The 16,984-nt window shown below is 49.8% G+C and overlaps 1 protein-coding gene across 1 annotated transcript in view; it reads left to right on the top strand.

The window, feature by feature from the left end:
* Positions 1-14,078: 14,078 nt before the first annotated feature.
* Positions 14,079-16,984, top strand: part of GALNT15 (polypeptide N-acetylgalactosaminyltransferase 15) — a 39,754-nt gene continuing 36,848 nt past the window's right edge. Inside the window, exon 1 of the mRNA XM_004271932.4 lies at positions 14,079-15,280. Coding sequence (XP_004271980.1) covers positions 14,604-15,280 — 677 coding nt within the window. The 5' untranslated portion in view covers positions 14,079-14,603. The remainder of the gene's footprint in view (positions 15,281-16,984) is intronic.

Raw genomic sequence — 16,984 nt, 5'->3', positions numbered from 1 at the left:
AGACTGAGCCAACCAAACTCCTGCTGCCTGTGATGGGGGAAGGAGTGTTGGTCACCATGCCTTTCCTTTAGCATCGAAAGATACAACTCTGAGCACTCATAGAGGAAATCGAAGCAAAGAGATGGAGAGAGTCAGTAGATCCAGCCATGCCTGAAGCCAGCCAGATCTGCTACATTTCCTACTAATGTGAGACTTGCCTAGGGGCATTGTTTTCTCACTCTCACAAAGACACACAGCTTAGCCCAGGAGGGGACAGGTAATTGTTTGCCCTGGAGTCTTCCCTGAGAGTGCCAGAAGGAGTCAGCCAAGGACCACGGGCCAAGGTCAGTCAAAATCAGAAGCAAACATGGGGTGTAGCAGCTGGAGAGGCTGGTCAGAAGGAGGGCATTTGGGAAGCTGTGAAACCGGAGAGTGGTGCAGGCAGGGGTGTGAGGCTCCAGAGAGCTGATCTGGGAGTTCTTGCTGGGCAGCCTGGCTTGGCTACAAGGGGTAGCAGGGGCTAAAACATGGGCAGAGAGCAGGCCCAGGCCTCAAGGAACTTGCTCACAGAATTGTAACGGAGATACTTTTTTCTTATTTCAGGCAGTGAAACCCACAAAGGGGAAACATCCCCACAGTCGGGGCCAAACGAGGGCACTATGGATAAGTGTAGGAGCCTGAAAGTCTGCCTGAGTCAGCGACTCCAACAAGTGCTTACCTCTCACAGCTTATTCCCTTTCTTTTTTTTTTTGTTTTGTTTTGTTTTCTTTTTGTTTTTGCAGTACGCGGGCCTCTCACGGTTGCGGCCTCCCCCGTTGCGGAGCACAGGCTCCGGACGCGCAGGCTCAGTGGCCATGGCTCACGGGCCCAGCCGCTCCACAGCATGTGGGATCCTCCCGGACTGGGGCATGAACCCGTGTCCCTTGCATCGGCAGGCGGACTCTCAACCACTGCGCCAGCAAGGAAGCCCTCCCTTTCTTTTTTCCGCCTTACTTATTTTGACTTAAAATCCTGCTCTAAAATACTGGAGCCCAATCTTCGCCATGCGTCAGAATCACCCAGGTACCTTTCCTAAAATGCAGATTTGGGGGCTGTGCCCCTTGGAAATGTGATTGAGAGATTCCGGAATTAGGCCAGGAATTAGCCAGGTTGTGAGTCCCTCGGGTAAAATTTCCCATTTTATTTTCAGTTTTTTCCATAACGGCACCCCTGGCAAAAGCAGCATAAGTGAATCTGTTTGGGTGGAACGGAGGTGGAGGGGTTGCCTTTGGGCTGGGTGGCAGGCAGATCTGGCCGCGGAATTTGCAGGGCCTGGCGTAAAGTAAAATGCAGGGCCCCTTGTTCAAAAATCATTAAGGAGCTCAAGATGATGACAGCAGAACTGTTAAACCAAGCATGGACCCTTCTGAGCAGGAGCCTTAATGAGTGAGCGCCCCTGAAACCAGCCCTGGTAGCAGGGCACCATTTGCCTGTGGGGTTCCTGTGTCATCTAAGTGTTTGTGTTACTGACCACGGTTCTTGGCCTCCTTAATCAATAGAAGTTGATCAGAGAGCAGACAAGAAATTCAGGGAAGGCCTTACTGGGGCCCCTGCTGCAGCAGGAAGGATCGAGAACAAGTAACAGGTTTCCTTGCTCGCTCACTCCTCAGGCAGGGGCAAGCTGGTTCCTTACATGGGGTGAGGGTAGCGGTGTGTCCAGGGGTCGGGCCAGAAGGGTGACTTAGGTGGTTTGCCCACCTCTTTGGTGGTGTTGTGTGCAGGGGGCATGCACAGTACCCTGCTTTTTCTCCTGACACCCTGCTTTTGCTCCTGGCTCTTCAGAAGTGGCAGTTGTGTTTTTGGTCTTTTTGTATCTTGTTGTCCATAATTGCCCCCAACTGTGCATGTGGGCAGTTATTTTTAGTCCCTTAGAGTTTCTTTGTATTTTGTTGCTGAAGGAGACGTTTGTCCAGTTGCAAGCATTGCAGCAAAGGGCCCCAGGTCCCAGGTCCCGGCCTGTTTCATGCGTACCCCAGGGGCTGCCCACTGGCTTTCCAGGACAAAGGCTCCAGGCAAAAGACAGTGAGTCTCAAAGCCCTGTGTCTTGACTTTGGAGAAAAGCCATGGTCCTACAGCGTCTGACAGAGCAGATCTTCAGAGTTTGGGGAAGTTCCACTTCCTCCCAGGCCCCAGAGGCCCCAGAACTCTGGCTGGGCCCCTGCTGGAATCCGGGACGGACACAGAAATGTCTCAGGGAGATGGGAACAGAGGTGGGGGGGAGAGGACCCTGCATCTGGCAGCCCAGGTAGAAAGGAAGACACAGATAAACATCCACAGAGGGTCAAATCCGCTCGGCTTCAGGCCTGACTCACCCTTTCCGCTCTCTGATCCTGTCTTGAGAAGAGACCAAACCATTGGGGTGACCAACTCATCCCAGTTTGCCTGGGGCTTTCCTAGTTTTAGCAACGCAAGTCCTGTGACCCAGTTAGCCTCGGTGGACCGGGTTGGCTAATCAGCCTCTGTAAATCAAAGTCACAACAAATGCCCACAGGGGTCCTGTATGCAAGGGCTCGGGTATTCCTGTGGGCAGGTATCCTCCAAAACTCATTGGCTAAGTTCCCACAACCTGATGCAGCAGGTCAACAGCTTCACTACCCGCAGGTTCATATTTCCCCCATGTTCACCAGGATTTTCCATCACTCACGATCAGATCCAGCAAGGACAGCTTATTAACTGTGGCTATGGCCAGAGATTGGTAGCAAGCTGCTTTGGGGTTTTCCACCCAAAACAACCCCATGCTCCGAGCAGTGGTCCCCATCTCTGGGGACACATTAGAATCCCCTGGAGGACTGGACTTCAGTGTTGTTCAGACCTCCAAGGTTGGGGCTTCCCTGGTGGCTCAATGGTTAAGAATCCGCCTGCCAATGCAGGGGACATGGGTTCGAGCCCTGGTCTGGGAAGATCCCACATGCTGCGGAGCAACTAAACCCGTGAGCCACAACTTCTGAGCCCACGTGCCACAACTACGGAAGCCCACACGTCTAGAGCCTGTGCTCCGCGACAAGAGAAGCCACCACAATGAGAAGCACGTGCACCGCAATGAAGAGTAGCCGCCACTCACGGCAACTAGAGAAAGCCCGTACGCAGCAACGAAGACCCAGCGCAGCCAAAAATAAATAAATAAATAAATAAAATTTTAAAAAAAAAAGCTCTAAGATTATTCTGATGTGTAGCCAAGGTGAAAGACCCACAGTACTAAGACCTAGAACACTGGGCACTTAATTTCCCCTCTGTAGGGAACCCTCTTGCACTGTTGGTGGGAATGTAAATTGATACAGCCACTATGCGGAACAGTATGGAGGTTCCTTAAAAAACTAAAAATAGAACTACCATATGACCCAGCAATCCCACTACTGGGCATATACCCTGAGAAAACTATAATTCAGAAAGAATCATGTACCACAATGTTCACTGCAGCTCTATTTACAATAGCCAGGACATGGAAGCAACCTAAGTGTCCATCGACAGATGAATGGATAAAGAAGATGTGGCACATATATACAATGGAACATTACTCAGCCATAAAAAGAAACGAAATTGAGTTATTTGTAGTGAGGTGGATGGACCTAGAGTCTGTTATACAGAGTGAAGTAAGTCAGAAAGAGAAAGACAAATACTGTATGCTAATGCACATATATGGAACCTAAAAAGAAAAATGGTTCTGAAGGACCTAGGGGCAGGACAGGAATAAAGACGCAGACATAGAGAATGGACTTGAGGACATGGGGAGGGGGAAGGGTAAGCTGGGACGAAGTAAGAGAGTGGCATGGGCATATATACACTACCAAATGTAAGGTAGATAGCTAATGGGAAGCAGCTGCATGCCACAGGGAGATCAGCTCGGTGCTTTGTGACCAACTAGAGGGGTGGGATAGGGAGGGTGGGAGGGAGGGAGATGCAAGTGGGAGGAGATATGGGGATATATGTATACATATAGCTGATTCACTTTGTTATAAAGCAGAAACTAACACACCATTGTAAAGCAATTATACTCCAATAAAGATGTTAAAAAAAAAATTTTCCCCTTTGTCCCAAACAGTTTTTTCAGGACACTCTTGGTTCTGCGAGGGGTCTCCTTCAGCTCACCTTTCTGCAGCTGTGGAACGGGCCTCCACTCAGGCATAAGTCCTGGTTTAAGCAATTTTTTTTAAACCAAAAAGAACATCTGCCCTATATAACATTTTCTAGATTATCAAAGCATTTGGCACTGTCCTTTCTGATCAATGCAGACATTTTATCTCCAGGTACCTGTCATTTAAAGATGAAAATCCTGAACTCCAGCTTTCATGGGCAATGACCAGGCAGATCTATTGATTGTCCAGTTGGAACATTCTTATTCTTTGGGTACTGTGAACCTGATGACCAACCGTGTTCCCTTCCTTACATTGGCTGCTAGGAAGCTCAGAGTGGTTCACTTTTGCAATTGCTTACATACTTTGTGTGTTAACTTTACTTCTGGTTTCATCTTACTCCCTAAGCTTACTTTTCCTTTGACCCAGTGTCCTTAGCTATTTATTCTGTCCTATTGAATTGAATGTACACTCAAGCCACCACAAATCCTTTCCAAAAAAGGAGACTAATATATTGATAAAAACAAAGTGCAAATGGTAACTGCTATGATTAGGAAGAAGCAGAGCACAAAAAGTACTGTAGACTCTACAAGACAGGTCATGCTGACTCTCCTGATGCAAGGCTTCCAATCTCGGATGCATGCTTCTGCCCCACCGCCGCCTCTACCTCATGGAGAAAGAAGTATTAATGCTCAAACACCCAACCCAGGGAATTCCCCACGGCCTTCTCTCTGAAACTGTCTCCTGGCCTCTCCACACAGTCCCAGCTGTAGAGCTGACAAATGCCTTCAACAGCACACTTATCCTTCCCAATCAAGGGCACAATTATCTTGATTGGTTCATAAGCTCAACTCTGTGCTCTGTAGGGGTGATGTCACTGCTGGGTCGGAGAGCTACCAGAGTCAGTTATTCTAATGAATTCATTTACAGAGTTGCTGCGGGGCCTTTTGAAATCAATATGCAAATGTCACTTAAAACCTGCAGCGATATTTTGAGCCAAGAGCATGGGCCTTTTTATCGGGAATTTTTATCGTCTTAAACACCTGAAGCAAAGCTCTTTGTGGCTGAAGACTTGGTTCTCTGTGGGGTTATATTTGTAGAGGCCAGGAAGTTGGTTATTCCAAGAATGCTTTTGCTCAGAAGGCAGGGAGGCTGGGTAGAATATTTAAGGTTTCTTCATTTTCCTCCAGCTGCGTGACTATTGGGAGATTCTGTATAAATGGCTCAGGCACGATCTCCATTTTATAATGCATGTTCAGTTTCCATCATAGTGCCGAAAAATCTCTGGAGAACATTTAAGCCAGCCCTTTCCTTCCGTGAATATATAGGGACTTGCAAGTTCACACGGAGAATAGGTTGCAGAATTTGGACTGGGATCCAACGTCCATCACACCTGTGACCACCCCAGAATCAGGTGTATTACCTTCAGTTCTAAGGTTTAGGGATAATTTAGGAGTTTGAGATTGAAATATACACACTATTATATATAAAACAGATAATCAACAAGGACCTACTGTATAGCACAGGGAACTATATTCAATATCTTATAATAACCTATAATGGAAAAGAATATATATATATTTATATATATGTATAATGAACCATTATGCTGTACATCTGAAACTAGTACAACTTTGTAAATCAACTATATTTCAATAAAATTAAAAAATAATAAAGTATTAAAAAAATTCAGTTCTAACTTCTTAAGACAAACTTCATAGACTTCCTCCAAGCCCTGCCTCCAATCTACTCAATATTCAAGGTACATTCACGAAGACGCCCATCCTCCAAGCATCGCAGAGTTGCCTGGAGCATCTATGCCCCCAACCATCTGCATGAGCAGCCTTCTGAACACATAACTGAGCACGAGTCCTGATGGAAAGTACCATAGACCACGAGAGTTCTCTGTCAGGATTCCAGCCCTGCCTTCCCTCCACAGCCAGCAAAGGCCTACATTCCTATCTGTCCCACTCTTGCTTATTAGCAAACCACTTTTGTCAAGAGCCATCTCCAGCTTCGTATACACTCTCTTTCTCAGGGATCATATCATGTTTGCAAAGAGATTGCACAAGGTTTTCAAAAGGCTCTTTTAGAGACAGTCCCACCCTTGCAAATTGGGACACAGCACAGGGCACATCCAAGGGGTAAAGCCCAGCCGCCATCTTGGGAACTGTTAACCTCATGGCCTTCCTCCACCCACGTGTTCTCCCACATGCCACCCTCCCCTGTCAGGTCTTGCACAGTGTTTGGGGAGAGTTGGGTGCTAAAGTGACAGCATCTGGATCACATCAGATCTTTAAATGTCAGGCTAAATGTATTTCCTAGTCTTTCCCTGAGGGCTGAGATTGGACTACTCGTAAATTCATCTCCTCTCTATCTGCATGGGTTTCACCCTGTAAACATTCACAGATCAGCCATTTCCAATGCCTTCCCATCTCAAATGGCATATAAAAATGGAAGAGCTCAGGCTCGGCCAGCCTGCCAAGAAATCACGAGCTGTAGGCATGTGACCCATTGTTTGGGTGTTCAAGATGATAGTAGTGCTGGCTGGAGTTTATTTCACATAGCCACTCTGTTGTCTCTGGCTCTGGTCCAGCCTACAGAAGGGAGGCAGAAGCTTTGAAAAATGATAATAAACAATGAGGTCACAGACCAGAACATCCCAGCCCCACTGGACCCGGCCAAACCAAAACAGTCTTAGTGGCAACAGAAGCCCCGTGGGTCACTGTGAGTCAGGGAATCATGGCTGGTGGTGCCAACCAGACTGGGACTCACAAATTGGGGGATCCACTTAAGAGTCATGGCTTAGAATTGAATCTCAACACCAGTCTCAGACTGCCTGCTATCCTAGGTTCTAATCTCTAGCACCTCAAGCAGTGCCCAGCACACAGCAGGTGGTCAATAACCCCAACTGCCTTCCCTGTTGGGCTGTGATTCCAGAGCCCAACACAGCACCTGGCGTATAATAGGTATTCAATAAATGTTGGTTGACTGATTTCATTCAGAGAAAATTTACTGGATGGACAGATGCATGGAAGGAAGGACGAAAAGAAGGAAGAAGAAAGGAAGAGAGGGACAGGGGGAGGGAGGGAAGGAGGAAGGAAGGATGTTATTAAATCTCTGCCTAAAGCTAACAAGTCAAGGAGTTGGACTCAGGTCCTCACAAGGGCAATCCCTTCAGCTATCGGACATTTACACTAAATGTTATAAAGTCCTCCCACTGATGGAGCCCAAATCTGCCATGTTGTAACTCGCTCTTGGCAGTTCTAGTTTTTTCATCTATGTCTTCCTGGATCTTTCTAGAGCATCCTTCCCAAAAGGAATCAGACCTTCCCTCCTGCATTCTCTTTCTGTTAGCATTGGAAAACTAGCAAGAAACCACATAAGGTTTTAGCCGCAGAATCACAAGAAGGGAGGATTTTAAGAAATCAACAAGTCTTTGTTTCCTCGTAGAATTTGTCTGTTCTGGTTCCCCAGGCAGCTGTGGAATGATTTCTTTGGAAAGACCTAGGTCTGCCAAGCTTGTTCCTGACACCAAGAGCAAACTTCCCTATACCAAGATAGTGGCCACAGAGCACTGAAGCCCATGGACATTTTGATGACTTCATAAGGTATCAATTAGCTTGACTGACCTACATTTCCCAGAATGCTCATTTTTACACATTTTCAGTGGGGTTGGTTATATTGTTTTCCCCAGTTCAGATATTTGAATGGATTCTCCAGACTCCACAGAGTATACTTACGTTAAGACTTTTATTTAAAGATGAAAGATCCAATGGAGGGAGAGAAAGAGAATGCAAGGGAACAGTGTCGTTTCTAAGAGACAAAATTTGTGCATTGGGGCCCAACATTTGTCCACACAGGCCACACTGAATCTCTGGATTGAAGGGCCAAGATCTGTGTGAGGAACCTTGGCTTTAGGAGAACTCACTGAAAAGAGCCAGGTGGCTTTTTTTTTCTTTGACAGGAAAGTAGGATTTATGGGTGGGCATGAGTAAGGAGGGGACACAGCCAACCAAGTGGCTCTTTAAGTCATCCAGCCAGGCTTCTCAAACTGGGGAGGCCATTGCAAACCGCTGGTAAAGGAGATAACCCTGCGCTTGTCGGGAGAGGTTCAGACCTCACACAGCATACCACACATCCCATTGCCTTTATCTCGGTCATACGTCAAAAGTCAGACATTCAGGCACCCCCAGAAGTGAAGACAGAGCTGGTCTAGTATCTCCACAGTGGGGCACAAGAGTGATTCTTGGGAAATCTGGAAGGGCAGAAGGGAAGCAACAGACATTAATGTAGCTCATACTACATAATGTTGCTAATCTGCTGACTCACGTCATTGGCGGGAAGCGGTAGAACTTCCCCTGAATCCTCCTTCAGCTCTTCCGCTCCTGTGTCTGGGCCAGGGGTCTGCGTTTAGCTCCACACCAAAGGACCCCTGCTTCTGCAGGATACCCACACCACTTACATAGAGGCAGCAAGGATTGACACGGGTTTTAGTCCATCAGTGTGGGGTTCCATCTCACACTGGGGTTCCAGCTTGGTCTTGATTTCCGCCCCTTTGCATCTATCTTTCCTTCGTAGCTGCCTGTCTTGTGGACTTCAGGCTTCAGCATCAGATGTGAAGACAACAGCTTTGCAGAGACCGCTTGCCAGCTCCCAAGATTACGTGAGATCATATCTCTGTAACAAGTCATATATCTCCCATTTATGTCTCTTGGTGGATCTGTTTCCCTGGCTGACTCCTGACCCCTGGCTGACAGGTGCTCTGCCATTCCCTGGGAGCACAGCCATTGGCTTCTCCCTCCCTCTGAGTTTCAGAAAATGCCAGATGGTGGCCAATTCCCTGGGCCCTGCTTCCCCACACACTACCACTCGACTTGCAAGCTCCTCTGACAATCTCTAGTCTGTGTGCAGGTGGAAGGCTGGGCAGGCAGCCCTGTTCTTAGTGATGGAGTGGGCTGACCGGCTGTGCAGATGAGCAGATGCCAGACGAATAGCCCAGGAGGCTCAGCTAATTTCTCACGGGAGGAAAAATGCCAAAACAGTGACAAGAAATCGCTGGAGAACTCCTGTAGCCACGAGGAATGGTGGTCCTTGGACTTCTAATAAACCTTGAAGCAGGAGAGTGAGGTGAGCTCACCGGACAGACACAGGGACGCCTAGCCACATGGATGTCAGGGCAGACTTCTAGGCATCTCTTGGCACTCCCAGAAGGCTTAGCGTGCACAGGAGATGACGATCCATTTTCTCCAGCCTCATACCCAACAGGTGGGGTTTCACGCACCTTCTATCAGAGAGATTGCAGATTGGTGGTCCGTGGGCTGAAGTTGGCCTGCCGCCATGTTTTGTTTGGCCTTCATGGTGTATTTAAAAGTTTTTAAATTCACTGCCAGCTTTTACAAATTTAGGATTTCACATTTTTAAAAATCTGAATTTCCCACTTTTCTTGAAAAACCAGAAGATTTGGCAAGTCTCGGCCTATTTTCCTGCGTGGCAAAAATTGGCCATAGCTGAGGAACAGCTGTTCTTGTTAGACAGGAAGAGAAACTCTCGGGTCCTGCAGCCCCCCTCAGCCTACTGCTCTTGCTTATATTACCTGCCTGGCTTCTGGAAGCATCTGAGTTTACAAGCCCTGGTCATGCCATCTGCAGCAGATGCTTGGATCCTCTCCCCCTGTAGTAGAAACCCAGGCTGGACTTCAATCACCAGCGTCTGTACCTCTTTCTCTGAGGACTTCCTTTGGCATTCAGTACCTCTGTCTGCTCCCCAGCAGGCCCTGAGTGCCCCTCCCCAGCAGACCTCAGCTGATGGGGGGTTGGTGCATAAATACCCCAACCCCCTCTCCCTTGATTGTGATCACCCTGAGGCGTGCTCTACTGTGGCTCCCAAACAACCCCAATGATATTAAGCTCTAGGTCCCCACAGTAATAGCTGCCCTGATGACACGCTCTTCAAAGGCTGCCTTCCCTTCCCTCTCTCTCTTCCTCTCTCCCCTCCATGAATAAACTACTTGTTCAGTTTTTTTGTACAGTAACAAGACTTCGTAGGAGTGATGTTCTACAAAGTTGCTATGAATACTGAATTAGCAAATACAGAACAACTGCTCCCTGGTCTTCTGGTCAACCAATCAATACATAACCTTGTTCTATATGTTTATGTTCAAAGACACCTTAATATATTTAATATATATAGTGGATTCATTAACATTGAACTCACGGCCAACAGCACTAGAACTTATGCCGGAATGAAGCTCATCTAACACATGCATTTTCCCCGTAAGGCTCATCACAGCCTTCTACGCTTACGACCCTAGACAGCACTTCAGCACTAGGCTTGGGGGCCGTTTTAAACAGCAAAATCACCAACATAAAGCACAAAAAATGTGTAAACATAGCACTAGATAGAACAGGTTGCTTGTTTATAATACGAGAGCTGGAACAAGGTCAGAGTGTCACCTGTGTGACCTCAGCTGGGAATGTGCACATCACATAAGTCAACATTTCTGCCACTCCGCACTCATCCACAAATGATTGTGAAAGTGACACAAGTATTAATTTCGAGGTTACAAATAAATTGTAGCAAGTAGGCAAATTCACACAACCAGAACGCATCAGGATCAACTGTACCCCAGAGCCCGCTACTAGGGGACTCCAAATGAAGACAACATCACAGAAGTGCTTTCCTCCTCAAGTAATTCAGAGGCAACTGAAAGCCCTGGAAGAAATAGAAAACAATAGTTTCAGGAATTGTCCTTAGGTAACAGGGAGAGCGATCCCTGAGAGAGGGGAAACAAATGAGGTGAGACCTGTGAGCGTGTTGCCTGGAGACCGTTTCCAGGCTACAGTGCAGGAAGGGGATCCCAGGTGGAGCGGGGTGTGGCCCTGACTTGAGGAGATAGAACTGGGAGACTGGGGAGGCCAAGGGGGTTAGAGCATGCAAAGCAGAGGCCTGGGGAGCAGAGAGCTACACCCAGAGAGCTCCGGAGATTTGCAAGGAGCCCAAGTCTTCACAGGAGCTCTGATCAGAACATGCCTGTGGGAAAACAACTCAAGGCCAGAGAAGGAACCAGCTAAAGGAGCAGAGGGAAGACTCCTCAGAGCTCACACAGGGTGGGGAATAGTCAGTGCTCCCACTGGCGAGAGTGGAAACTCGTAATTCATGGGGCATCAGGCCGAGTACTCAGAAGGTCTTGCTTCAGTAAGTGGGGGGAAATTGGCCCTTAGCTAAAGACTGCTCAAAGATCAAACCATTTGACCTTCCAGAGAAAAAGCTCAACAATATGTATAGAAATACGGACATATCCAATATCCAACAGATAAAATTCACAGCATCTGGCATCACATTTAAAATGACTAGGCATGCAAAGAGCCAGTGAAAGATGACTCACAATGAGGAGCAAAATGAATAGAAACAGATCAAGAAGTGACACGGTTGAGTATCTTACTCACCGAGTATTGAGAAGAGCCATGAAGACACGGAGAAAGCAGAGGGGAAGCAGACAGACAATGCCACACGTGGATGGAGGGGTTCTGATGGGAAGAGGTGGGTTGGGGAGCTCTCCCTGAATAGGCTATCTTGGAGTTGACATCAAAGTGGGGAAGTGAGCCATGTGGCTGGACTTCTGGGGAAAGGGCCATCCAGCAGAAGGAAGGCCAGGTAAAGGCCCTGAGGTGGGACGAGGCTGGCAAGTTGGAGGCCAGTGTTACTGGAGAGGATGGAGGAGGGCGCTCTGCCCGAGGGTGGAGACTGTGCACCCTTAGATCTCCGAAAGCTTCCTGGAATCAAAACTCTCCATCCTTTCATCCTCGTTAACCCCCAGATGTCCTTACATTCTAAACCACATCTCCCAGAACGCCTGCCTCTTAAACCTGGAAGTCATACAATTCCCATCCCCAGGACATCCTGATGTGGGATTTGGAAAATACAGTCCAATATGGCAATTCCTATGAGCTGTCCATTGGGCGCCGCGCTGGGCTGTCGAGAACAATCGTTTAGGACCCACTCTTTCACCTCTGACTCCGAGTGGCTTCAGGGAAAACAAATGTGAACACACACATACACACACACAGGCTGGAAGCAGCAACTGAATCCAAAGGAAAAACATTTTTTTTCCCATGAGATGTTTATGCTCACAATTGAAGATTAAAATCAAATCAGAAACAATGAGCAATTCATCCAGGAACCCTGCAATGACAGCCCTCCCCACCCCACCCCTGGTTCCTCTTCAGACATCAGGATGGTGACATCTCATTGTGCCATCTACCCACCCTCCATCAATCCGGTCCACCTGACGCCCGAGGCCTCTGAGCTTGCTGGCTCCCCTCCTCTCTCCCGTCTCCATCACTCCCTCCAGGATCTTCAGGCACCATCTATGTGCTGCTGGCGTCTGGCTGTTTATCTTCAGGCCAGACCTGTCCTCTGACCTCCAGCTATCATATATCCCCAGCATCCATATATCCAGCTGCCCACCCTTCCCCTCCCCTTGGCTGTTGAAACGCCATCTCCAACTATGCGTGTCCCCAACGGAACCACTGCTTTCACTGCCCTCTCCATGCTCCCAGCCTTCCCCATCTCCCTTGACGGCAGCTTGATTCTTCCAACTGCTCAGACCAAAAACTTGTAATCATCCTTGACTCATCTTTCTCTCACACTGGACGTTAATTCACCAACCAATCGTATAGGTTCTTCCTTAAAATGCGTCCAGAAGCCGAGCACTGCCCCACCTCCAGTGGTGCCCTTATCATGTCTCACCGCGGTAACACCTCAGTTGGTCTCCCTGCTTCTGCCCTGTTCTCCCCAACTGCCTAACCTCAGCATAGCAGCCAGAGTGGACCAGTTAACGTCCGAGTTGACTGTGTCTGTCTTCTGCTTACAACCCTCCAAGGGCTCTCATCTTACTCAGAGGAAAAGCCAAAATCCCGACCTTAGCCCCCCAAGGTCCTAAGTAATCCCCCCTCTTACCTTTCTCATTCCATTCCCACCCTGCCCACTCTGTTCCAGCCACACGGGCCCTCTGCGGGTCCTCAAAAGGCCAGGCATGCTCTTGGTCGCAAGACCTTTGTACTTGCTGTGCTCTCTGCCCCAAATGCTCACCCCACTGAGCTGCCCAGGCCTCCTCGTTCACAAATGCTTCTGAGAGCCCTTCCCTCACTCAGTGTCAATTGTCAAGCCCAGCCCTTGTTCCCCAGCCCCTTTCCCTGCTTTATTTTTCTCCTTAGCCCTTATCACTGTCTCTCCCACTGTATATCTTATTTTTTTATTATTATTTTTAAAAATATTTATTTATTTATTTGGTTGTACCAAGTCCTAGCTGTGGCAGGCAGGCTCCTTAGTTGTGGCTTTTAGGCTCCTTAGTTGAGGCATGGATGTGGGATCTAGTTCCCTGACCAGGGATCGAACCCAGGCCCCCTGCATTGAGAGTGTGGCGTCTTAACCATTGCGCCGCCAGGGAAGTGCCTCCCACTGTATATTTTAATTATCTGTCTGTCTGTTTGTCTTTCCCACTAGAATGTAAGTTCCACGAGGTGCACATTTTGCTGTTTTATTCGTTGCTATACCCCCAGTCTCCGGGATAGTTTTGGCACATGGGGGGTGCTCATCAATATTCATTGGTTGAATGAAGGACATTTACAACTGAAGGAGCATGCCCCTCTTCTTCTGACTCCCCACTCCCAGCCTGCTCAGAGGCCAGCGCAGAGCAGGCATTCAGGTGCTGTTGTGGGCAGGAGGGGCTTGTGACAAAAGCATCTCCCCCAGCTCCGCTCCTTTTCAGAAGGTTGAGGACGGTGGTCCTCAGACCTGTCGGAGGCTGAGTGTGCAAATAGGCAGCGAGCTCCCTGCATTTCCATCCCAGGTACAGCCTTCCGGAAATTAGGAGGGAATATTCTTTCCCGCCCCTTTGGGTGGGGAAAGAAGCCTTCCTGTGAAGGAGATTCGAATCAGAACTCTTAGGGTGTTCCTGTTGGGTTTGGTCCTAGCGGTGACGGCGTTTGTTTTCCCCGGAGTCGGGTTCCTCCGGTTGCACAAAGCCTGGGAACAGTGAGGGCATTAGGACCATGAGCGAGGCGCACGCCTGCGGCGTCTGGCAGAGCTTCTCGGGCCGGCTGCGCGGGGAGCTATGTGTGAAAGGAAATTAGCCTGCTGCCGGCTTCACATCTGTTGAGCTGACCCGACTTGCAGGGTCCAAAAGAGGACGGCTGTCAGCTTTGCCAGACTGAGGACCCACCGGCTACCCCCAGACATCTCATAGCAGCCTGACAATTCGTGCAAGGGGGGGAAGCGAAACACGTGGGACTAGGACCCCTGAGCAGAAAGGAAACATTATTTTTCCCAAAGAGGAAAAGGGCATCAAAGGGTGGGGGTGGAGGGAGGCGCAAACAGTTCAGTCTGAAGTCCCTGTGAACGGGCTTTTGGAAGGCAATTAAAGACGTCCGCTCAGAGGGGACCTGGGCTGGGACTTGGGTCCGTGGCTTTCTGATTGTAAGTGGAAGCCGGTCTTACGCACGCTGCTGGCAAATGTCAGCGGGGGAAAAAAGGAGCAGGTTAAGTGACCGAGAGAAAAACCTTCCAGGTGGACCCAGGACGCCAGGTTCTGCTGCCAGCTTGGAGGAACCCGGAGCAGGAGGAAACAGTGAATTTGAACATGACCTGTTGCGTTTGGCAAGTTCCAGCCACATGCTGGTAAGGAAGCGATGCAGGCGTGGACCTTGCAGGCTGCAATTCCTGCTGCTGGGATGTGTGTTGCTGATGCTGGCCGTGCTGCACCCTCCCCTGCCTGCCCTGCCCCAGGCTGTCCCAGCTCAGGTCGCCAAGCACGGCCCCGAAGCCGGGTACCGCCTGGACTTTGGGGAATCCCAGGAGTGGGTGCTGGAGTCCAAGGACGAGGACCAAGAGTACGGCCCTCTGGAGGGTCTGCCGCCCTTCATCTCGCTGCGGGAGGATCAGCTCCTGGTGGCTGTGGCCTCTCCCAGGGCGAGGGGGAACCAGAGCCAGGGCAGGAGAGGTGGCAGCTACCAGCTCATCAAGCGGCTGAGCAGGAGGCCGGACGAGGACGCCCCCGAGAGGGACTGGGCGGCCGAGGAGGAGGACGCGGGGGCATCTGAAGAAGAGGCGCTGACCTCGCTCAGCCTGGAGGAGGCGCTCAGTGCCCGCATCCCCCTGCAGAGGGCGCTGCCGGAGGTACGGCATCCGCTGTAAGTAGGCCCTTGCTTCTCCTTTCCCCGTTCCTAGAGGGCAACCAGCATACTCAGGGATGCAGACTTTCTGCATTCTGCTTCCACTGCCTCAGGGCAGCGCTTCTCCACGTGTGGTCCCTGGACCAGCGGCGGCATCCCCTGAGGACGTGTTAGAGATGCAGAGGCAGAAACCCTGGGTGGGGTCCAGCGATCTGTCTTTAACCAGCCCTCCAGGGGAGAACCACCGTCCTAGAGACAGAAAAGGAGGAACCCCTCCTTGTCCCTTCTCTTCCCGTCCTGGGTTCTAGTCCTTCTGTCTCTGTGGATTGTCAAACAGCTTTATCTCTATAACCCAGAGGGGCCTAGGGTGGATGTTCTCCAAGACGCTTCCAGTTCCAGCACATTTTAATAGTATGATTGTTGGGTTTACTTTTGTTTTGGATGAAGGTAACAATTGCAGCTAACCTTTATGTGGCTCTTGCCATGTGCCTGACTTTAATCAAAGAGCTTGTCATGTATTGACTCAAAAATCCTTACAACTTATAAGGATGGGTGCTAGCACTACGATCGTGCCTATTTTATGCGTATGAAAATGACGCACAGAGAAGCCAAGTGACTTACCCACAGTCACACAGCTAGTAGGTGCCAAAGCAGGGATTTGCTCCAAATTGCCTGAGCCCCCCACTCTACGCCCCCTTCCTTAGTCGGTGAAACTAAGGGGACAGGTCCAGGACCCAGGATCTAGAACACTGCACTCATGCAGCCTGACCTGGCAGGGTGCCCCCGCCCCCAGGAGGCAAGCTGGGAAGTAGGATGACATACAGGCTGTGCCCAGGGAAACGGTGGGCTCGTCCTGGACCCCCTGCCCTCCCCACCATTACCATGGTGGGTGCAGAGGAGGGGTCTGGTTACCAGCAACCAGGAGCAGGGCAGCTGGGTAGTTGGGTGACTAGGTCCCTTCCCTATAAGCACTGCTCTTCCCAGAGCCCAGAGTTTCCCGGGAAGCAAACCCATCCTCCAGCCCTCTGGGCGGGAGGATTGGAGTGAAGCAGCAGTTGGGAGCCGGACCACTTACTTCTCAGATCCCTGATGGGGCTCCTCTGAGCCTGGCCACTCAGCCACTCGCCCTCAGGGGCGTGCAGATGCAGTCGCCTGGAGGGTGAAGCCTCCTTAGACTGTGTACCTCAGAGTCTCACCCATGTCACCAAAGCCCCAGCCCTGATGCTCCGACTCCAGGTCTTGGCTGCAACAGCTTTTTTCAGGCAACTCCCAGACCCATCCAGGCCCCGCACCCTCATCACAGGTTTGTGCTCTCTGCAGCCTTACTTCGTAACACTCATGACAACCGAAGCTAAATGGTCATTGATGTATCCGTTTATTCGGTGCCTGCTTCCCTTGCCATGCAGTGAACCTGTAGTCCCAGCACACAGTAAAGAAACAGTTGCTGAATGAATCAATATATCGTTTTCCAATTCTTTTAATACATCTTTTCATTGGCCTGGAGCAAGGACGTTTTACCAACCAGACACACGGCCTCGATCAAGAGTCTCTGGCTCCCAAAGCTGTGAGTGTGTGTGTCTCTGTGTGTCCGCATCGTGCAAGTGTGGGTGCATTGTGTTGTGCGTGTGTCAAATGGATGCTGTGCATGTGTGTTGTGTGTAGTGTGTTAGTGGTGCCCGTGTGCCTGGTGCCTGTGTATGCTGTGATGTGATGTGCACAGGT

The sequence above is a fragment of the Orcinus orca genome, chromosome 5 (assembly GCF_937001465.1).
Source record: "Orcinus orca chromosome 5, mOrcOrc1.1, whole genome shotgun sequence".
Taxonomy (NCBI): Eukaryota; Metazoa; Chordata; class Mammalia; order Artiodactyla; family Delphinidae; genus Orcinus; species Orcinus orca.
The sequence above is the reverse complement of the archived record's forward strand: the minus strand, read 5'-3'. Positions and strand labels throughout refer to the sequence as shown.